A 24,581-nucleotide genomic window follows, 5' to 3' on the forward strand; every position below is an offset into this window, starting at 1 on the left:
CTACACACAGGGCCATACCAAACATTTTCTTCTTAAAATCGTTATCTTGCTTTAACATATAACAAGATGCAAACTTAAAATACAGTTACAATTTCTAAAGTGCATTATCCGGGCTGCATAATGGCCGTTTCACGACATCATTATTAACTTTCGCTTTGAACTGTAAACATTACAGCTTCAGTTGGATGTCCATAAAACATTACTACCAAATCACTTAAATTACTAGCAAAATTAGTTTATTTTTATTTATTTTTATTTTATTGGAGAATCTTTAGAGAGCTAACTAAGGAAATGGGTGCGTTCAGTCGAGGAACACTCCGTAACGTTATGTAACTGTAAGGTGGTTGCTGCCGACTAGTCGTGCTGAACGCGACCCGGTTCACATGGTGTGCCAGCACAGTACACACTCCACAGTTATTTATGCAATTATTATATGTGGGCTCGATTAATCTGTTTTATTTATCACAAATAAATATACAAATAAAAATAACGAAATGTGGAATTTGTAACTATAAATATTGCATCTTTAATAAAATTGTGTTAAAACCTCAAAACAGTTCCCCCCAAACTACAACCACAAACTCCCCCAACAACAAACCTCCAGAACAACCACAAATAAAACAATAATAAAACAACAACATCCGCAACACCCCCCACTCCCCCCCCCAAAAAAAAAAGCCCCACAAAAAAACCCCAAACAAAAATCAAGAACACTTATGTCAGCTACTTTCATACAAGATAAAAAAAACCAAAAAACAAAACAAAACAAAAACCAAAAAGCCCAACCCTATAACAAAACAACCCCCCCCCAACAAAAACCACTCCTTGTACTGTATTTTAATAAATTTACTATTTTAAATATAGTTTTGTAAACTTAAGCTACATTAAAAAAAGAAAAAAAAAAGTGGATATAATATTATATCTACTTCTGGTTGTTAGCTATTTGAATTATTCATAGAAACGATAAAAAAGAAGAAAAGAAAAAATAGAGAGAGAGAGAGAGAGAGAGAGAGAGAGAGAGAGAGAGAGAGAGAGAGAGAGAGAGAGAGAGAGAGAGAGAGAGAGAGAGAGAGAGAGAGAGAAAGAGAGAGAAGACACTCTGGGGCGGGGCGTGGCCCAGTGGTATAAAGCGCTCGCGTAATGCGCGGTCGGTCTGTGATCGATCCTCGTCTGTGGCCCATTGGGCTATTTCTTGTTCCAGCCAGTGCACCACGACTGACATACCAAAGGCCCTGGTATGTGCTATCCTATTTGTGGGGTGGTGCATATAAAAGACCCCTTGCTACTAATGGAAAAATGTAGCGAGTTTTCTCTCTAAGACTATATGTCAAAATTACCAAACTGCTTGACATCCAATAGCCGATGATTAATAAATCAATGTGCTCTAGTGGTGTCGTTAAACAAAACAAACTTTAACTTGACGACACCCGTGCACATTCTTTAATAAGATGTATCTGGAAAGCCCAAGTGAGTAGTGTGTACGTTTAGTTTCTGTAGTGTCAATGCAAGTAACCCTAATGCACGTTTAATGCCATGGGCGGTTAACAGGTGCAATAATCTCTGCAAGGGGTTAGGCTGGGGGTGTGGGGGGTGGGGTGTGGGGGGGGAGGGGCATCGAATCACACTCACCCTGGAAACATATTTAAAAAACCCCGAAAATCCGCTTGAGCGGGAAGGAGGGTGAATGAGGGTATTGAGTCCCCCCCCCCCCCCCACACACACACACGCGCGCCTGGTTAAGGGTGAAAAGGTATTGTTGACACTACGCATTAAAACCAAAACAACCTTGTACATAAAATAACTCTTGAAAAACGTTTTTTTAAAAATAATATACAATGTACATTTTCAGGAGTAGAGAGGTGGCGGAGGGGTGGGGTGGGGTGGGGTTGGTGTTTTGTGGAAGAATAGCAAAAAATACACTTGTAAAAATGTTGATAATTGCTAAGAACAAACTACATATGTGTGTTTAAGACATACTATTATTAAAACTCAGCGTAGGTCTACGTTTTAAAAACATATTTATAAATTAGCCTTGAAAAATAAATATTTTTAATATATACTTTTAGAAGGGTAGCAAATTAAAAAAAAAAAAAAAAAAAAAAAAGAGAAGAAGAAGGCATTTTTAAATATGTTGATAATCGTAAAAGCCACTTAGATAGATTTACAAAATTTTGTATAAATTAAACATAATAACAATTTAAAGCTTTTTCATACCCGCACCCCTCCCCCACCACCAACAAAAGAAAAGCTCTATCCTCAGAAACCACTCCGATTTATATTAATGTTGTATAAATTTCTTTTATCTGTGTAAATGTGTCTGCCTTTGAACATGTACACGTGGTGCAATCGGTCTTTCTGTCTATCCAATCAAAATAAGGTTAACATGTAACGTCAGCCGGATTTCCTAACTCCTGTAAGGCTAATTCAAGTTGGAGGTTCGATGGAGGTGCGTATACGTACTCTCTTACTAATACTTATTGAAGGCGTGTTTTTACCAAGAAAATCATATTTTAAAAATAGAAAATATTAATATTCCGGAAAGACAAATTGTATAAATTAGTTGTTAGACAGATGAAGATCAAAACCGAAAAACACTATACGCAAAGTGACAAGAAGAAAAGTTAACTTAGACCTATTGCTGTTAAATATATATATATTTAAAAAGTACTACAGGATATTTTGAGCAACATGTCTATCGTATTACCAGCATGTGAACATGTCTGCATGGCAACGTCAACTGTAGACGCTATCGACGTCAGTATATGTGCCCGTATTTTGATGAATACGACAGCAACAACGTGGACAGCCGCCAGCTGCGACATACAGACACTGGACTCACGGACACTGGGCTCACGAGTTGGACGTTGTACAGAGTACTCCATGTAAGACATGCAACACTTAATGTACATTAGTTAAAACCAAAATGGTTTAATGTCGTCCCAAAAATTATCACAAGTGAGGGGTATGAGGAAATACATTTTAGTACAAACCACAGATAAAATAAAAATTAAACATTTTCGCTTGAAATGTGTTAAATCCCATCAGTGGTTAATTTGAGTTGTTGTTTTGAACTCGTCGACGTTTTGAGTCATACTTATCCCATTATAAAACACGTTGCCAGCTAGTGTCACGTGGATGGGGGGGGGGGGGAGTCAATTTTAAGAGGGGAGGACATACTCATACACAATAGCTAAAGTACAGTAGATACCAAGGGAGGGGGGGGGGGCAGTTTTCACAAAACATCGATAACCCCTGCTCCGACTATGAGTCAGTACCTTAATACTGCAACACAATAAATGACCCGAAATTCATTCTTCATGAAAATGCTAAAGCGTTTTAAAACATTTTTTATGCGGATGAGGAGGTGGGTGTCGTAGGATGGGGAGTGTGTCACGCAAATTAAGTATAATAATTATATACTCCAATTATAAATATTTTGTGATTTCTGAAGCATAAATGCGAGAACAAAGAGTTATTATTAACATATATTACATTAAATAAGTAAATAAATAAATAAATAAATACATAATCCAAATAAATTTTTGTGTTGTATTTTATAAATTCTTTATTAAAATCTTTACCTGAAAATTAATTACAGTTATATAAATTAATTTAGCTTTTATTGATTTTTTTTCTCCAGATTTCCATAACGGATACAGATGAACAGCTGAACCTATGGACACACTGACACAAGGACAAACAGGATTTAACACACCTGTTTCACAACGAATTGAAACGTCGAAGGATGTCAGTCATCACAAGTCTAAATTTCACTCAGAAAGGTAACAATGTCCTCGATGGCGCGAAATTCCGGATTCAGAAAATGTGTGTGTTTTATCCTTAGATGGTTTAAGAAGTAAAATAAGAAGACCCCACCCAACCCAGTAGAAACCAAGAATAAGAACAAGAAGAAACAACAACAACAACAACATCAGCAGCAGCAGCATCATCAATAACATCAGCCTTGACCATGAAATATAAAAGATATCCCACTGCATCAAAGACAAGCCATTAATCTTGTTTACTTCTATGTCTGCCGTCACACCTATGTATACCATCCCTTCGTGGCTAACTCGATTCGTTTTAGAGCTCTAACATAGTAACTATATCCACTAATACATTCAATTCACCATTGTCAATTAACCACGGCAATCGGCAATCGGCAATCGGCAGTGGAATTTCAGTTTTCTATTACACTTTTGTGAATTAATTTCTTTTGTAATACTGACAAATTAAACTGCTCTCTTACAAATGAACCACAAAACTGCCGTAGAATATGCCGTGGACTATGCCATGGACTATGCCGTAGATAGTGTTTTCCCGATGAGAGTTTTGCCTATGTTTAAAGTAGGCTGAGGATCTGTTAAAGACGATTAGGAGTGGGGCGCAATGTACTTTGTGACAACTGTGTACATTCATTCATTCATTTCAACTTATTTTCGTGCTTGTATCCAATTAAGGTTCAAGCACACTGTCCTGGGTACGCACCTCAGCTATCTGGACTGTCTGTCCATGACAGAGGATTAGTTGTTAGTGGTTAGTGAGAAGAGGATGTAGTTGTCTTACACTTATCCATAGAGTCGTTAAAACTCTTTCTGGGTAGGAGCCGGTACCGGGCTGAGAACCCAGTACCTACCAGCCTTATGACAGTAGGTAGTTGTTAGTGGTTAGTGGTTAGTGAGAAGAGGATGTAGTTGTCTTACACTTATACATAGAGTCGTTAAAACTCTTTCTGGGTAGGAGCCGGTACCGGGCTGAGAACCCAGTACCTACCAGCCTTACTGAGAACTGTGTAACTTACCGCTTTCTTATTATCGAATGGTGTCGTTAAACGAAACAAACTTTAACTTCCTTATTATGGAGCCTCTAAACAACGGACAGGGCACCAGTAGCAGGACGGTGGTGTCGACAATGACTGCTGTGGTTAAACGAAACAAACTTTAACTTCCATATTATGGAGCCTCTAAACAACGGACAGGGCACCAGTAGCAGGACGGTGGTGTCGACAATGACTGCTGTGGTTGAACGAAACAAACTTTAACTTCCATATTATGGAGCCTCTAAACAACGGACAGGGCACCAGTAGCAGGACGGTGGTGTCGACAATGACTGCTGTGGTTGAAGCAAACACTTGATAAACGGGTTGGCCTAACAACTGGCAAATTTGGTTGTATGACTTATTTATTTTTAAGTTATTTATATATTTACTAATATTTATTTATGTGACTCGTTCATTCGTTTCTTTGTTCGTTCGTTTTATTCATTTACGTATTTTACATCGTTTGCAAAGTGGCTCTCCAGAAACAGTATTGTTTATTTTGTATTACTATGTAAAATTTCTCAGCGGATTTAATCCAGTTTTATGTATGTATGTATGTATGTATGTATGTATGTATGTATGTATGTATGTATGTATGTATTGTATGTATGTATGTATGTATTTATTTATTTAGTTAGTTATGTATTTATTTATTGATGAATTATTGTGTCAAGTTTTACTTTTACTTAGTTGATGAATAAAAGAAAATGATAATTCATTTATGGTACTCTTGTTGTTTAGAAATTAATGATGTTTTCAGTAATTCTATATCTAAGACTGACAACTTGTTTTACTAGCTATGTCTGCCTTTTGCCAAACTGAGTGAACTATACTATTTCCCCTCGTTCATTTAGGAGGGGTAACGGGCGGGATATAGCTCAGTTGGTAGAGCGCTCGCCTGAGGTGCTTGTGTCGTTGGATCGAATCACCTCAGTGGACACATTCTCTGATTGTTTTTTCCCGTCCCAACCAGTGCACCACGACTGGTATATCAAAGGTACGTGCTGTCGTGTCTGTGGGATGGTGCATATAAAAGATATCTTGCTACTCATGGAAACATGTAACGGGTTTCCTCTCTTAAGCCCTGTCTACACGATCATACATTTGTCCCAAAACATTGTTGGACAAAGGGGGACAACTATTCCCACTTGTTCACGTTGTATAGCTTCCTGTCAACACGAGGCAACATTCTTCGACTTTTGTCCACATACTTTGCAGGTTTTTGACGTTTGTTTACAATTTTAAAAAAGAAAAAATGTGGCAAAAAGGAAATTAGAGGGAAAATATGATCATGCAAAGCTTCTTATTTACTTTTGTTTTTGAAAGAAAAAACTTTGAGATTGATAAATATATAAGTCACTGTTCAAATAAATGATAATTTTGGTAGACTTAAGCATATCAGTTTATTTAAATGGGTGATTTTAGTCAGGGTTCCCAAACAGTTAACATGAATGCACCATGTCTAGGGAATACTGTATGTTGGGAGGGGCAACGCTTTTTACATTTCATGAAATTTTCTTTTTTAAAACAAACAAACAAAAACACTTGTAGAAAACCCTGATCATTACCAGCCACAACCCCACCCTGATCATTACCACCGACAATCCCACCCTGATCATTACCAGCCACAACCCAACCCTGATTATTACCAGCCACAACCCAACCCTGATCATTACCAGCCACAACCTAACCCTGATCATTATCACCCACAACCCAACCCTGATTATTACCATCCACAACCCCACCCTGATCATTATCACCCACAACCCCACCCTGATCATTATCACCCACAACCCAACCCTGATCATTACCACCCACAACCCCACCCTGATCATTACCAGCCACAACCCAACCCTGATCATTACCAGCCACAACCCAACCCTGATCATTACCACCGACAATCCCACCCTGATCATTACCAGCCACAACCCAACCCTGATTATTACCAGCCACAACCCAACCCTGATCATTACCAGCCACAACCTAACCCTGATCATTATCACCCACAACCCAACCCTGATTATTACCATCCACAACCCCACCCTGATCATTATCACCCATAACCCCACCCTGATCATTATCACCCACAACCCAACCCTGATCATTACCACCCACAACCCCACCCTGATCATTACCACCCACAACCCAACCCCTCCTTTCTCAACTATAGCTACTTTTCTCTTGTCTTTGTATTGATGTATTGAAACATTATAAAGGCGGAGGGTCGGGGGGTGGGGGGTATTGATAATAAAGGTTAATCACTTTCAGTACTTGGTGGTGGGACCATGCTTTTTCCTCGTGTGTTGATACTGCCATTTTGGATATCATGTGATGTAGAACTCTGGTCACATGGCACATCTAAAGAATCTGATTGGTTATAAGTGGGGACAAGCTGCAACATTTGTCCAAACGATAAAAGCATTCAGCTAAATCTTGACACATGTTGCAGGTTGTCCCGCCTTGTCCAATTTTGTTACAAACGTGGTTTACACAGTCATACATTTGTTGCGCAACAAGTTGGGACATTTGTACCGGCTTGTCCAACAATGTTTTTGGACAAATGTATGATCGTGTAGACAGGCCTTAAGACTTTTGTCAGAATTACCAAATATTTTTAACATCCAATAGCCGATGATAAATAAATCAATATGCTTTAGTGGGTTACCTCCCATTAGTCATACCCCCATTAGTCATATGGTCAATAGTAATACAATTAGGAAAGCAATGAATGAATGAATGTTTAACGACACCCCAGCACGGAAAATACATCGGCTATTGGGTGTCAAACTATGGCAATGGAAACAAATAAGGTGATGATCAACATCAACAGAAAAATTCAAGATATAAATAAAAACAGTGTAAAGAACTGTGCAAAAATACAAATACAAATATCACAGATAAGATACTGACTTTTACTCTAAACTTCAATTTGTGCTGTATTGGCCATTCTCAAAGAGAATGTTACACCCCTGCACCACGGTGAGGTTACAGCACGCGCAGGGGAGCAGCCAAGCAGTAAGTAAACTGAGCACACCTATGTGGGGAATGAGAATGGTCTCAGAGGATTATCTCGGCTTGAATGACCAACTGGTATTGGCTGTCTCACTGCTAACTAGTCACTGTTGTAATCATAACTCATGTGGGCAGCAGCTTTGAAGTAGAACTGTTTTTATAATAATGAACACACAGAAGTAATTGTTTTCATGGTTTCTCCAGTTATAAGGAGTTGCTCTTAGGAGAAGGAAACATGAAGGAGACATGTTTTGATGTAGCAATAAGATATAAAATAATCTCCAAGCTACTGAAATCACATCTATCTTTTAAGTATCTTTTGACAGAATTCTAATTGTGAAGTACTGTTCTCCAATTATAATGAGTTTATTCAATTAGTAGCTTTTGAGACATTTGGGTATATATAACTGTGGAATACCAAATCATGGCATACTTGCACCATGGCTGGAATTCGGAGAGTGGAGTATTTATTGTCGCAGAAGGGTACGCCCCAAGTCTTCTTAGATGGTCACCTCTACAACAAGAATGCTGTTCGACAGACTTGTACTCATTGGAAATGTGTCATCAAGACTTGTAATGGAAGATGTACTACCGTTGGAGATCACGTCAGGAATACCACTGACCACACCCACCCACCACAAGATTCAGAGCGTCTGAAGTTCCTCAGCACTATGCGAAAGCGGGCCAGAGAAGAAACAACACCCTTGAGTGCTGTTTACAATGAAGAGATAGTCAAACATGACCCAGGTCAAGTCCGAGTATTGCCAGCATTCCACAGCATGAGCAGCGCACTGTACAGACATCGACGGAAGCAGATCCCTGCACTTCCTCAGGCAAGATCCGATATGGACCGTAATGGAGTATGGACAGAGACTGCTGATGGCCGCCCTTTCCTCTTGACCGCTGATGGTGATGCAGATAAGATACTGATCTTCTCCACTGATCAACAGCTTCGTGCTTTGCAGTCGGCCGACACGATCTATATGGACGGCACCTTTTCTTCATGTCCTGAGCTCTGGGATAAAGTCTACATTCTTCATGCCAGGAGCGGGTCAACCACATACGCACTTGTATATGTCGTGCTGCCCGACAGACAAATAGACACCTACTGCAGACTGTTCAGTCAACTCAAGACCAAAGTTCAGACACGACTCAACCTAACTCTTGATCCTGCTACAGTCCAGACAGACTTTGAGTTGGCTGCCATTCGTGCTGTTGAGAAGGAGTTTCCTAACGCCGAGGTCAAGGGTTGTTACTTCCATTACTGTCAGGAGGAAGGTGCAGAACCTGGGACTTGCAGTGCAGTACAAGAAAGATCCTCCCGTCCAACAGTGGATCCGCAGGGCTGCCGGATTAGCTCTACTACCACAAAACGAAGTTCAGGACGCGTGGATTGAAGCCATGGACTCGACACCAAATGTTCCTTGTGCCCAAGAGTTCAATGACTACATGATCGTCAACTGGATTGATTATGATGCTCGCTTCCCCCTGCCGCTCTGGAACCACCATGAGACCAATGGGCCACGCACCAACAACAATCTGGAAGGATTCCACAACCGTCTCAACAAAGCAATGCCCCACTACCACCCGAACATCTATCGTTTTGTGGACATTATTAAGAAGATCGAGTTTGCAGACAGAGCCAAGCTTTCCCAGATTGACTTCGGCGCCGCTCCTCTATCCCGCAAGCGTGTGTACAGAGAGATGGAAAACAGACTAGTTAGACTCAAGGATCAATTGCAGCAGAGAGTCAAGACGCCACTTCAGTTCTTAGATGCTGTCGGCTTTCTACTGAAACTTGCTTAAGTGATCAAGAGACAATAAGTGTAAACTGCATAAACGTGCTTTGTTCTCTGGATACAATATTGACATTTTCATTTTTTTAATCAATAAAATGAATAAATAATTATAAGCCTTTCTTTCATTAGTCATACAATATACAACAATGTGGGATCATACCATTTTTATCTGGGTAACGGGCAGATGATTAAGTGTGCACCAAACCTTGACCTGTGTAGTTATAAACTGTATGACAAATAAGGGTATGACTAATGGGGGGGGGGGGGGGGGGGGGGGGGATACCGCTTTAGTGGTGTCGTTAAACAAAACAAACGTTTTTCTTTGAATGCATGGAAATTAAAAATCAATCCCAAGCAGATTTCATTTCAATATATTTCCTACCATTGTGTCGGGTGGTTTCACTGATAACAGTTTGTTTAACTAAAACTACTAACTAAATACAGAGTCGTTATAACAGTTTGTTTAACTAAAACTACTTACTAAATACAGAGTCGTTATAATAGTTTGTTTAACTAAAACTACTTACTAAACACAGAGTCGTTCTCAACATCATTTATAAGTAGCACAGACTGGATTTCATCTTCTAATAATTTCGTACATATCAAACAAAATATATTGGGAAAATAAAATATAGTTTGTCACGGGAAGACCAGGCGCTGACAGGACTACGTCACCAGAGGGCGGCACGGGAAGAACAGGCGTCGACGGCTTGACCTCACCGGAGAGCGGCACGGGAAGACCAGGCGCCGACGGCTCGACGTCACAATCGGCAGAGTCGTTACGTGTTGTAGCAGCTGAATATAATCCGCTTTAGGAGTTACAACAAGGCTGACCTCTGTAATGTTGAAATAAACCCTTTGGTTACTTGTCATTTTAAGTAATAAATGACAACAGCTGTGCAAGTGCAAACTGCCATTTATATAACAGCCAGGATGAGTCGATGCTCTCGCATAAGGGTAGATAACATTTTCCTGACCAACCTAGAGATGTTGATTTTCTGCAGTCAACTTACGAAGCGAATGCGTGTCCTAAATATAGCAGTCATATAATCGTTTCGACGTTGTCATATATGTTACAGCATATATGTTGACCTACACAAGAAGCTACAAGACTGGTGGCGCCGTACAAAATACCAGTTAAAAAAGAAAAAAATACAGAAAGAAAGAAAAAAGACCATGCCAGACATAAACTTGACATGAACGAAACAGGTGGATAAAAATGAAAATCGTTTTCTTTACATAACATTATGAAGGATCTTTGCGAAACGATCCTGGATGGTCTAGTGCCACTAATTAATCAGGCCAGCAGAAACGAAATCTGAAGGGGGCACAGTGTCTAGTGGAGGGGGCACAATCTTGAGTAGAGGAGGCACAGTCTCTAGTGGAAGAGGCACAGTCTCTAGTGGAGGAGGCACACTCTTTAGTGGAAGAGGCACAGTCTCTAGTGGAGGAGGCACAGTGTCCAGTGGAGGAGGCACAGTCTCTAGAGGAGGAGGCACAGTCTCTAGTGGAGGAGGCACAGTGTCCAGTGGAGGAGGCACAGTGTCCAGTGGAGGAGGCACAGTGTCCAGTGGAGGAGGCACAGTGTCCAGTGGAGGAGGCACAGTGTCCAGTGGAGGAGGCACAGTCTCTAGAGGAGGAGGCACAGTCTCTAGTGGAGAAGGCACATTTTCTAGTGGAGGAGATGCCGTCTCTAGTGGAGGAGGCAGAATGTCTAGTGGTGGAGACAGTCTCTAGTGGAGGAGGCACAGTCTCTAGTGGAGGAGGCACACTCTTTAGTGGAAGAGGCACAGTCTCTAGTGGAGGAGGCACAGTGTCCAGTGGAGGAGGCACAGTCTCTAGAGGAGGAGGCACAGTCCAGTGGAGGAGGCACAGTCTCTAGAGGAGGAGGCACAGTCTCTAGTGGAGGAGGCACAGTGTCCAGTGGAGGAGGCACAGTGTCCAGTGGAGGAGGCACAGTGTCCAGTGGAGGAGGCACAGTCTCTAGAGGAGGAGGCACAGTCTCTAGTGGAGAAGGCACATTTTCTAGTGGAGGAGATGCCGTCTCTAGTGGAGGAGGCAGAATGTCTAGTGGTGGAGACAGTCTCTAGTGGAGGAGGTACAGTCTCTAGTGGAGGAGACACAGTCTCTAGTGGAGGAGGTACAGACTATAGTGGAAGGGGCACTCTCTAGTGGAGGAGGCATAGTCGCTAGTGTAGGAGGTACAGTGTGTAGTGGAGGAGGCGTGTCAGTTGTCTAGATCTACCGTCACCATGTCAGTTATAAGAACTGTGTTTTTGTGCAGGGGAAACCGTATCCTAAAACAACCATCAAACAAACTGTCTGGTGGATCATCTCGATCCCTACATCACAGTCCATGGTCGTAGTTGATATCTTGAGTACGTTGAGGATGTTGTATTTGTCGCAACATCGCCATGGTCAATGTCCACATGTATTGAAGCGTGATCAAGTCAGACAAGCCCCTTTGTTTTAACTATAATATATTTAGTTTTAGATTTTTATTTCATATTTTTAGTACCAAAGACGTAGAATATATAATTTGCTATATATATCAGGGAAAGAATCGCAAAGTAGAAGCGAACGATTATGACATTTCTAATGGTTCGCCTTTGCATTCGCATTTACAGTGTAAATTGAGTATCGACAGAACCAATTCGTTCGCATTCACAGTGTGGGTACGAACCATTGAGTATCGACAGAACCAATTCGTTCGCATTCACAGTTCGGGTGCGAACCATTGAGTATCGACAGAACCAATTCGTTCGCATTCACAGTTCGGGTGCGAACCATTGAGTATCGACATAACTAATTCGTTCGCATTCACAGTGTGGGTGCGAACCATTGAGTATCGACAGAACTAATTCGTTCGCATTCACAGTTCGGGTGCGAACCATTGAGTATCGACATAACTAATTCGTTGGCATTCACAGTTCGGGTGCGAACCATTGAGTATCGACAGAACTAATTCGTTGGCATTCACAGTTCGGGTGCGAACCATTGAGTATCGACAGAACTAATTCGTTGGCATTTACAGTTCGGGTACGAACCATTGAGTATCGACAGAACCAATTCGTTCGCATTCACAGTTCGGGTGCGAACCATTGAGTATCGACAGAACCAATTCGTTCGCATTCACAGTTCGGGTACGAAGAATTGAGTATCGACAGAACCAATTCGTTCGCATTCACAGTTCGGGTACGACCCACCGAGTATCGACAGAACCAATTCGTTCGCGATCGCATTTACATTGGCGTGATGATAAAACACCACAAAAGGACTAGGTGCTTTTACAAGTGACAGTCATCTCTACTTTGAACGGGACAATGGCTACTCTTTATGCTCATCAGCAAGGGATGTTTTACATGCAGTATCCCACAGACAGGATACTATATACCATGGCCTTTGCTACACCAGTTGTAAAACGCGGGCTGGAACAAGTAGTCCAATAGGGATCAACCGTAGACCGACCGCGAAACTAGCGAATGCTTTACCAGTGGGCTACGTTCCGCCCCAGGTCAGTGGCTAGCGCGCTCGGCTAAGGTGCTGAGGGGTCAACAGATCTCACCATCTCAGTGGACCCATTCTCTAGTTGCCCCCCCCCCCCCGTTCCAGTCAATGCTCTAAGACTGGTGTATCAAATGCCGTGGTATGTGTTGTCCTGTTTGCGGGATGGTGCATATAAAAGATGTCTTGTTGCTAACGGGAGTATGTCGCGTGATTCCGCCGAAGACAACGTGTGAGAATCACCAACTGTTTGACATCCGTCCCGTAACTGATGATTAATTCACCAATGTACTCCAGTTGTGTCCGTAAACGAAACAGACGTTAAACTTTTCAATTATATCTCAAACAAACCTAACGAAATTTCCCAGGAATACGTTAATTCTTGTTAGAGGTATGTCATACCGTGAAATCATCGTCTAAAAATAGAAAATTATTAACGGACCGGAAAGAAAATGTACATAAATGTTTTGCCACACTCATACAGCACCAAACGGGAAAACTCTCCTCAAAGTGGCGAGAAGAAAAAAAAAGAGTGGAGAAATCTACTAAAATTTTATCATTGTTTTATTTTTAAAAAAATTAATATTGTGTAGCATATTATGTCTGTATAAAATACATCATGTCTATTGTACTGCCGAGATTCGAACCTGCCTGCGCGGAAACGCCGACAGCAGACAACGTCGACATCAGCATCTACGCAAGCAATTCGACGTGTGCGACAACGGCAACATCGACGACAACAACATCAAGGTTGACATGCATGTGTGTGCTGCACCAGCTCGATCCTGTACTCACACAATCAATGTAAGATATATGATAAATATCCGACTCATTGTTTATTCAGGGCGGTTCCAGTGTAAGATATATGATAAATATCCGACTCAATGTTTATTCAGGGCGGTTCCAATGTAAGATATATGATAAATATCCGACTCATTGTTTATTCAGGGAGGTTCCAATGTAAGATACATGATAAACATCCGACTCATTGTTTATTCAGGGCGGTTCCAATGTAAGATATATGATAAACATCCGAGTCATTGTTTATTCAGGGCGGTTCCAATGTAATATATATAATAAACATTTGACTCATTGTTTATTCAGGGCGGTTCCAATGTAAGATATATGATAAACATCCGAGTCATTGTTTATTTAGGGCGGTTCCAATGTAAGATATATAATAAACATTTGACTCATTGTTTATTCAGGGCGGTTCCAATGTAAGATATATAATAAACATTTGACTCATTGTTTATTCAGGGCGGTTCCAATGTAAGATATATAATAAACATCCGACTCATTGTTTATTCAGGGTGGTTCCAAACATGTTCACATGGGAGGCAGAGTAAGTAATATTTCCAGTATTTATCAACAACCCATGGGATAAAAAATGATATACTGTACAAAACTCACAAATTGGGATAGCTTAACCAACATTACTTCTGTTACGTTCACTACTAGAAATGTGTTTTTAAATCAAACATTATTTAGAGGATCCATTTTCGTACATCCAAAGTATTTCTGGTCATCCTGGTATTTTTAATACCGTTAACTGCATTCTTGACCTTTTTAAAAACGCACGTACTTCTGAGAAATAACGGTTATAAACACGATCTCTAGTCTATTATTAGGGTATTTCCCCGTTTCAACGTCAACGTTACCTGTAAAAAAAAGTACTCAAATTTTGTACGGAACTAGGGTAGACGCTACCCGTTATCTCAGAAATGAGCAGCTTGACACCCACTTTTTTGTGATTCACTTTAAGGGTGAGGGGTGGTAGTATTTATATACGTGGCGTTTATGTCGATTGATACGTTGCAGGTAGGAGTTTTAGCCACATATGTTACTTTTGTCGTCTATGTGATTTGATTTGGTAGTATACACCCATCGGTGTATCAATGTGGATATAACATAGATGACTGGGTATCGCGTTCCTTTCAGGAAGGTGACTTGAGGTCTACCGAATTGTTGTATCAATGTGGATATAACATAGATGACTGGGTATCGCGTTCCTCTCAGGAAGGTGACTTGAGGTCTACCGAATTGTTGTATCAATGTGGATATAACATAGATGACTGGGTATCGCGTTCCTTTCAGGAAGGTGACTTGACTTCTACCGAATTGTTGTATCAATGTGGATATAACATAGATGACTGGGTATCGCGTTCCTTTCAGGAAGGTGACTTGACTTCTATCGAATTGTTGTATCAATGTGGATATAACATAGATGACTGGGTATCGCGTTCCTTTCAGGAAGGTGACTTGACTTCTACCGAATTGTTGTATCAATGTGGATATAACATAGATGACTGGGTATCGCGTTCCTTTCAGGAAGGTGACTTGACTTCTATCGAATTGTTGTATCAATGTGGATATAACATAGATGACTGGGTATCGCGTTCCTCTCAGGAAGGTGACTTGACTTCTATCGAATTGTTGTATCAATGTGGATATAACATAGATGACTGGGTATCGCGTTCCTCTCAGGAAGGTGACTTGACTTCTATCGAATTGTTGTATCAATGTGGATATAACATAGATGACTGGGTATCGCGTTCCTTTCAGGAAGGTGACTTGAGGTCTACCGTATTTTTGGACAATAATACACAGCAGGAGTAAAGGGTACGGTGCTAGACAGTTTGCTTTCATTTGTGTGTAAAATAAACAATGACAGTGATTAATTCACTCAACTCTCACAGTGCAACGCAAAAGGACTTTCAAGGACTTTCAAGGACGATGCCATGTTGTTTAAAGTGACACACCCTAGTTTTTAAACAATACGGCGTATTTTTCACTACTAGAGATGTTTTTTAAATCAAACATTATTTAGAGGATCCATTTTCGTACATCCAAAGTATTTCTGGTCATCCTGGTATTTTTAATACCGTAACCTGCATTCTTGACCTTTTTAAAACACACGTACTTGTGAGAAATAACGGTTATAAACACGATCTCTAGTCTATTATTAGGTGTTTCCCCGTTCCAGCGTCACAGACGTTTGTTTTACTGCATTGTAACTCCATCCAAATTTAGTGTTCATTCTCCTGGCTTGAAACCAGGGTCTGCTGGAGGAAATCATCAAAATCCGGCAAACATTATGGAGATATTCGAGCAAATTGAGACCTTTGTACCAGATATGTCCATCATTTTACCCGCACAATTAGTTGTAATCCATGTAAAAATGCGCAGTAATTAGTTTGCAACCCTATATAGCTGTGTGACAGTAAAGCTAATATGACAAAAAAAACACGTTGTTATCCAGAATCAGGCATTTTCGTTTAATTTGTACAAAAGCCAGCCTGCCCCCTGCAAAAATGAGAGTCCATACGCCTATGTCCGTTCGTGATAATTATATATACTGCATTTGATATTTCCTCATTATAATGTTGCACAATTAATCAATTTGATTGAATGTTAAAGCACCAATTTCTATTTTATTTTGTTTTGTTTTGTTTTAGTTCAGTTTAGTTCAGTTTAGTTCAGTTTAATTTTGGGGTTCGTTTTATTCTGTTTCATTTTATTCTATTTTATTTATCCTCGCTTATTAAATGGTTAATATTGTCTAAACAGACCGAAAGATAATGCAGATATTAGCATTTATGTGCACGTGACATTTATGAACAGGTTAAATAACACATAGCATGTGTAGAGTCATTCGGATCTTACCGCGAATGGGCCTGGGATGTCTCCGTCAGAGGATCTGAAATTAGCCAACAAAACGTTATGTCCACGGCTCGGTTTCACGAAGCGGTTGTAGCACTACTATCGTTCTAAATACTTCTTACTAAGGCCGTTCTTTTATTTACTACGATTAGCAGCTCGTTTTATCAGCCATATCTTGTAACTAGAACTTTTGAAACTTTATTACGCTACACTCAGGTCGTCAAACGGCAGCATATGAGAAATGATTGTAAAATGAGTATTTACAATACAGTCGTAAATATTTCCGTCTTACATCGGTGTTTCGACAGCACTAAAGCAGCGGTAGTGAAAACTTAGTTATGTAATATACCCACAAAACACTGGCGTGGGATAAATTAAAACACGCAGCATTGGCCACTGGCTTCATTAGTTATTGCTTGAACTGGCGCGCGCGCAGGAACTTGTGCGAGAGTGATGGCATGTACTGTATCAATAGGGTTGGGCAAACTTGAACTTTTTCTTAAAAGTTCTTTCTATGGCCATTTTGCATATAGAATCTGAATCCGGTGGAATTTTTGACGTAACAGGACGTTTGATATCGGTTAATGGCAATCTAATGGAAGAATTCTCATGTGAAGAATGATATACTTATGTAAGAAACCAACCAAATGACTGAACTTATAACTGTAGGTACTGCTAATAATATAGTAGCTGAAAATGTTTGTTTTGAGTAGATAAACAAATATAGACCGGCTAAATCTGTAAAATACATTCTGGAATCTAAAAGATACTCAATGTTATTGTTCAGAATTTATAACTGTAGGTACTGGTAATAATATAGCAGCTGAAAATATGTGTATTGAGTAAATAAACAAATGTAGACCAGCTAAATCTCTAAAATACACTCTGTAATCTAAACGACCCTCATGTTATTGTTCTAACTTGTCCTAATAGTAACAACTGAAGGTATGATTGCATTCAACTCATTATCATATCAACGAGTTTTGTGGGCCCATTCGGAAAGCAACATGCCTGTTGACTGGAGTTAAGACCATACTATCTAAGTCTGGATCTAAGTCACTAGGTTTTTCTATTTGCTGCTTATGAGTCTCATCTGTTTATTTTAGTTTCTTCTCAAATGTTTTTTCATTTCACCCAAGAGCTTGATACCGATGTCTAATGTTACGTATTGCAATGTAACGTTCAGCTGTCATTTGAAACCAAAATCATGGTCCAGCTCTCTTCGATACTCTTCGTGTTTCTTCTTTCTTCATACGCATCAATAAATGTCTTTACCTTCTTATACCATTTTTCTATTTCATTGTATTTCTCTTCATAGCCTTTCTTCATCTTTTGACCAAAACCCTTAGATCAATAGAGGTATATAGGCCTACTGTTATATTTATTCATTCACTATAGCAATTCCTTAGATACACCTTAGATCAATGGAGGGATATAGGCCTACTGTTATATTTATTCATTCATTATAACAATTTATTTATTGATGCGCGGTTTGTCTAGGATCGATCTCTGTCGGTGGGCTCATTGGGCTATTTCTCGTTCCAGCCAGTGCACCACGACTGGTATATCAAAGGCCGTGGTATGTGCTATCCTGTCTGTGGGGTGGTGCGTATAAAAGATCCCTTGCTGCATTTGGGAAAATGTAGCGGGTTTCCTCTGTTGACTACAAGTCAGAATTACCAAATGTTTGACATCCAACAGCCGATGATTAATTAATCAATGTGCTCTAGTGATGTCGTTAAACAAAACAAACGTCTTCTTAGCCAATCTGGACATCTAGGATGTTGCACCTGGAAGAATGGATACAACAATATTGATCAATATTACTGTGATTCTATAAACAATTTCATAAATTATAGGTCACTTTAACAGCAAATGTTGTTTTCAATGCTTCATATCAAATTTCAAATCAACATTCTGCAAAACGTAAGAAATCCTTATATTACAAGCCATAGTGTATTAAGAATACACATAATGTTGTAAAAAATATACTTTTTGGCTGCCATTTTGAATTTTGGCATTTACCAATATCAAACATCAAGATAGGTAAAAAAAAATCCATCAGATTTGTATTCTACGACAAAATGGACATAGAATCAAATCTGCTCCAAAAATATTTCAGATTTCCCACCCCTAATATCAAGCGAAGGTTTTAGGTGGTGGTCGAGTCGTGCTATAATATATTGAAAAAAGAAAGCAAATTCGGTTTGAGCGGAGGTGGTGGTGGGGTGGGGGTGAGGGTTGGCTTCAAGATCCTATCTCCCGCTCCCCTGCACGCGCCTGTTGCAACACATGCGCAGTACTAACAGCAGACAATAACAAAGGTCGATGTTATTATGAAGTTGCTAGTTCCACTAAAACGTATTATGTATTTACATTAGTATTTTAAAAACCTCACAGTCAAAGCACAACAGGAACCTCGTGAATACTTTGTGGTAGAGCGCTTCCTTGAAATGCGATTAGTCAAATCTCGATTGATGTTTATAGCTCATCTTTTTCCTACGACACTCGAAACCCTCCCCCATCCCTACACACGCGTTTGCATTAAAACATTAATAGTTACGCGTGCTAACCATAACACTAATCGTAGGCCACTACGATCAGCCATAATTACGATCTTTTCGTGAAACGGAACCGACGTGATCAATCGTGGCAATCATTAAAATACTCCAGAAACACATGCAACCTTGTTAACGAATTGCTGCACTCAGCCTGACTGAGAATGAAAATTGAATTTTCCACATCACTGTGAAGCGACTGTAGCCATGAAGGGCAATTTGCATTATACATTAGAGAAGACCGCAATGATCAGTAATTCAAATTAATGCCTTTATCACAAGACTGGGCAACAGAAGGGAAGCCTTTCCTAATATAAACATTATTTTCTCAAATAAAACATCAAACTAATTTCTTCTGAAATATGTTTTCCGGTAAAGATAGTAGTAGTTTTATTTCTTTATTCCTGGTTTATTTCAGATTTCCACCAACGTATGGACAAAGAGGATTGAACAGGATATAACACTCCTTGTTTGTCAAAACGCAGAAATGTCTTCGTCCATTTCAAGTGGCCACAGCAACAGAGGACCCTTTGATCCTTATTTGGAAATGTATTTCCAGTTCTACGAAAACGTCTTACAAAATAAACATTACTAGACCCGTATTGTTATCACAAGTCACTGTATGAGTTAGTATAGACCCGTAGACCCGTATTGTTATCACACGTCACTGTATGACTTAGTATAGACCCGTACTGTTATCACGAGTCACTGTATGAGTTAGTCAGACCCGTACTGTTATCACGAGTCACTGTATGAGTTAGTATAGACCCGTACTGTTATCACGAGTCACTGTATGAGTTAGTATAGACCCGTACTGTTATCACGAGTCACTGTATGAGTTAGTATAGACCCGTACTGTTGATTACACGTCAGTTGTATGAGTTAGTATAGACCCGTACTGTTATCACGAGTCACTGTATGAGTTAGTATAGACCCGTACTGTTATCACGAGTCACTGTATGAGTTAGTATAGACCCGTACTGTTATCACGAGTCACTGTATGAGTTAGTATAGACCCGTACTGTTATCACGAGTTACTGTATGAGTTAGTATAGACCCGTCACTGTATGAGTTAGTATAGACCCGTACTGTTATCACAAGTCACTGTATGAGTTAGTATAGACCTGTACTGTTATTACAAGTCACTGTATGAGTTAGTATATACCCGTACTGTTATCACAAGTCACTGTATGAGTTAGTATAGACCCGTACTGTTATCACAAGTCACTGTCACTGTATGAGTATGAGTAGTATAGACCCGTACTGTTATCACAAGTCACTGTATGAGTTAGTATAGACCCGTACTGTTATCACAAGTCACTGTATGAGTTAGTATAGACCTGTACTGTTATCACAAGTCACTGTATGAGTTAGTATAGACCTGTACTGTTATCACAAGTCACTGTATGAGTTAGTATAGACCTGTACTGTTATCACAAGTCACTGTATGAGTTAGTATAGACCCGTACTGTTATCACAAGTCACTGTATGAGTTAGTATAGACCTGTACTGTTATCACAAGTCACTGTATGAGTTAGTATAGACCCGTATTGTTATCACAAGTCACTGTATGAGTTAGTATAGACCCGTACTGTTATCACAAGTCACTGTATGAGTTAGTATAGACCCGTACTGTTATCACAAGTCACTGTATGAGTTAGTATAGACCCGTACTGTTATCACAAGTCACTGTATGAGTTAGTATATCACCCGTATGAGTTATCACACAGTCACTGTATGAGTTAGTATAGACCCGTATTGTTATCACAAGTCCCGTACTGTACTGAGTATGAGTTAGTATAGACCCGTACTGTTATCACACAAGTCACTGTATGAGTTAGTATAGACCCGTACTGTTATCACAAGTCACTGTATGAGTTAGTATAGACCCGTACTGTTATCACACAAGTCAGTCACCCGTATTGTTATGAGTTACTGTATGAGTTAGTATAGACCCGTACTGTTATCACAAGTCACTGTATGAGTTAGTATAGACCCGTACTGTTATCACAAGTCACTGTATGAGTTAGTATAGACCTGTACTGTTATCACAAGTCACTGTATGAGTTAGTATAGACCCGTATTGTTATCACAAGTCACTGTATGAGTTAGTATAGACCTGTACTGTTATCACAAGTCACTGTATGAGTTAGTATAGACCTGTACTGTTATCACAAGTCACTGTATGAGTTAGTATAGACCCGTACCCGTATATCACAAGTGACTGTATGAGTTAGTATAGACCCGTACTGTTATCACAAGTCACTGTATGAGTTAGTATAGACCCGTATTGTTATCACAAGTCACTGTATGAGTTAGTATAGACCTGTACTGTTATCACAAGTCACTGTATGAGTTAGTATAGACCCGTATTGTTATCACAAGTCACTGTATGAGTTAGTATAGACCCGTATTGTTATCACAAGTCAGTTATCACAAGTCACTGTATGAGTTAGTATAGTTATCACCGTACTGTTATCACCCGTACTGTCACTGTATGAGTTAGTATAGACCCGTATTGTTATCACAAGTCACTGTATGAGTTAGTATAGACCCGTATTGTTATCACAAGTCACTGTATGAGTTAGTATAGACCCGTATTGTTATCACAAGTCACTGTATGAGTTAGTATAGACCCGTATTGTTATCACAAGTCACTGTATGAGTTAGTATAGACCCGTACTGTTATCACAAGTCACTGTATGAGTTAGTATAGACCCGTATTGTTATCACAAGTCACTGTATGAGTTAGTATAGACCCGTATTGTTATCACAAGTCACTGTATGAGTTAGTATAGACCCGTATTGTTATCACACGTCACTGTATGAGTTAGTATAGACCCGTACTGTTATCACACGTCACTGTATGAGTTAGTATAGACCCGTACTGTTATCACAAGTCACTGTATGAGTTAGTATAGACCCGTACTGTTATTACAAGTCACTGTATGAGTTAGTATAGACCCGTACTGTTATCACAAGTCACTGTATGAGTTAGTATAGACCCGTACTGTTATCACAAGTCACTGTATGAGTTAGTATAGACCTGTACTGTTATCACAAGTCACTGTATGAGTTAGTATAGACCTGCACTGTTATCACAAGTCACTGTATGAGTTAGTATAGACCTGTACTGTTATCACAAGTCACTGTATGAGTTAGTACAGACCCGTATTGTTATCACACGTCACTGTATGAGTTAGTATAGACCTGTACTGTTATCACAAGTCACTGTATGAGTTATATAGACGCGTATTGGTATCGCAAGTCACTGTATGAGTTAGTATAGGACTGTACTCTTATGACAAATCACTGTACGAGGTAGTATAGACCCGTATTGTTATCACGAGTTACTGTATGAGTTAGTATAGACCCGTATTGTTATCACAAGTCACTGTATGAGTTAGTATAGACCCGTAGTGTTATCACAAGTCACTGTATGAGTTATACAGACCCGGATTGTTATAACACATCACTGTATGAGTTAGTATAGACCCGTATTGTTATCACAAATCACTGTATGAGTTATATAGACGCGTATTGTTATCACACGTCACTGTATGAAGTAGTACAGACCGGTACTGTTATCACGAGCTACTGTATGAGTTAGTATAGACCCGTACTGTTATGACGAGTTACTGTATGAGTTAGTATAGACATGTACTGTTATCACACGTCACTGTATGAGTTAGTATAGACCTGTACTGTTATCACAAGTCACTGTATGAGTTAGTATAGACCTGTACTGTTATCACAAGTCACTGTATGAGTTAGTATAGACCCGTATTGTTATTACAAGTCACTGTATGAGTTAGTATAGACCCGTATTGTTATCACAAGTCACTGTATGAGTTAGTATAGACCCGTATTGTTATCACAAGTCACTGTATGAGTTAGTATAGACCCGTACTGTTATCACGAGTTACTGTATGAGTTAGTATAGACCCGTCACTGTATGAGTTATAGTATAGACCTGTACTGTTATCACAAGTCACTGTATGAGTTAGTATAGACCCGTACTGTTATCACAAGTCACTGTATGAGTTAGTATAGACCCGTACTGTTATCACAAGTCACTGTATGAGTTAGTATAGACCCGTACTGTTATCACTGTATGAGTTAGTATAGACCCGTCACTGTATGAGTTAGTATAGACCCGTACTGTTATCACACTGTAGTCACTGTATGAGTTAGTATAGACACGTACTGTTATCCGTACTGTTATCACAAGTCACTGTATGAGTTAGTATATCACCTGTACTACTGTTATCACAAGTCACTGTATGAGTTAGTATAGACCTGTACTGTTATCACAAGTCACTGTATGAGTTAGTATAGACCTGTACTGTTATCACAAGTCACTGTATGAGTTAGTATAGACCCGTATTGTTATCACACGTCACTGTATGAGTTAGTATAGACCCGTACTGTTATCACAAGTCACTGTATGAGTTAGTATAGACCCGTATTGTTATCACAAGTCACTGTATGAGTTAGTATAGACCCGTACTGTTATCACAAGTCACTGTATGAGTAGTATAGACCCGTATTGTTATCACGAGTCTACTGTATGAGTTAGTATAGACCCGTATTGTTATCACAAGTCACTGTATGAGTTAGTATAGACCCGTACTGTTATCACGAGTCACTGTATGAGTATTGTTATCAGACCCGGTATTGTTATATAGACCCGTATTGTTATCACAAGTCACTGTATGAGTTAGTATAGACCCGTATGTGATTTGATTTGGTAGTATACACCCATCGGTGTATCAATGTGGATATAACATAGATGACTGGGTATCGCGTTCCTTTCAGGAAGGTGACTTGGCTTCTATCGAATTGTTGTATCAAAGTGGATATAACATAGATGACTGGGTATCGCGTTCCTCTCAGGAAGGTGACTTGACTTCTACCGAATTGTTGTATCAATGTGGATATAACATAGATGACTGGGTATCGCGTTCCTTTCAGGAAGGTGACTTGACTTCTACCGAATTGTTGTATCAAAGTGGATATAACATAGATGACTGGGTATCGCGTTCCTCTCAGGAAGGTGACTTGACTTCTACCGAATTGTTGTATCAATGTGGATATAACATAGATGACTGGGTATCGCGTTCCTTTCAGGAAGGTGACTTGACTTCTACCGAATTGTTGTATCAATGTGGATATAACATAGATGACTGGGTATCGCGTTCCTCTCAGGAAGGTGACTTGAGGTCT

At 39.7% G+C, this 24,581-nt stretch overlaps 2 protein-coding genes across 2 annotated transcripts in view; both read left to right on the top strand.

Annotated features, from left to right (window-relative positions):
• The first annotated feature begins 9,232 nt into the window (after nucleotides 1–9,232).
• LOC121374837 lies at nucleotides 9,233–9,637 on the top strand. The gene has a single exon (XM_041501948.1). It carries the CDS (start codon nucleotides 9,233–9,235, stop codon nucleotides 9,635–9,637), a length of 405 nt encoding a protein of 134 aa, XP_041357882.1.
• Nucleotides 9,638–13,753: 4,116 nt separating this feature from the next.
• The window catches only part of LOC121374838, a 24,841-nt gene continuing 14,013 nt past the window's right edge, over nucleotides 13,754–24,581 (top strand). The window contains exon 1 of the mRNA XM_041501949.1: nucleotides 13,754–13,884. Within this exon, the coding sequence (XP_041357883.1) occupies nucleotides 13,754–13,884 (131 nt within the window). The remainder of the gene's footprint in view (nucleotides 13,885–24,581) is intronic.

The sequence above is a fragment of the Gigantopelta aegis genome, chromosome 6 (assembly GCF_016097555.1).
Source record: "Gigantopelta aegis isolate Gae_Host chromosome 6, Gae_host_genome, whole genome shotgun sequence".
NCBI lineage: Eukaryota > Metazoa > Mollusca > Gastropoda > Neomphalida > Peltospiridae > Gigantopelta > Gigantopelta aegis.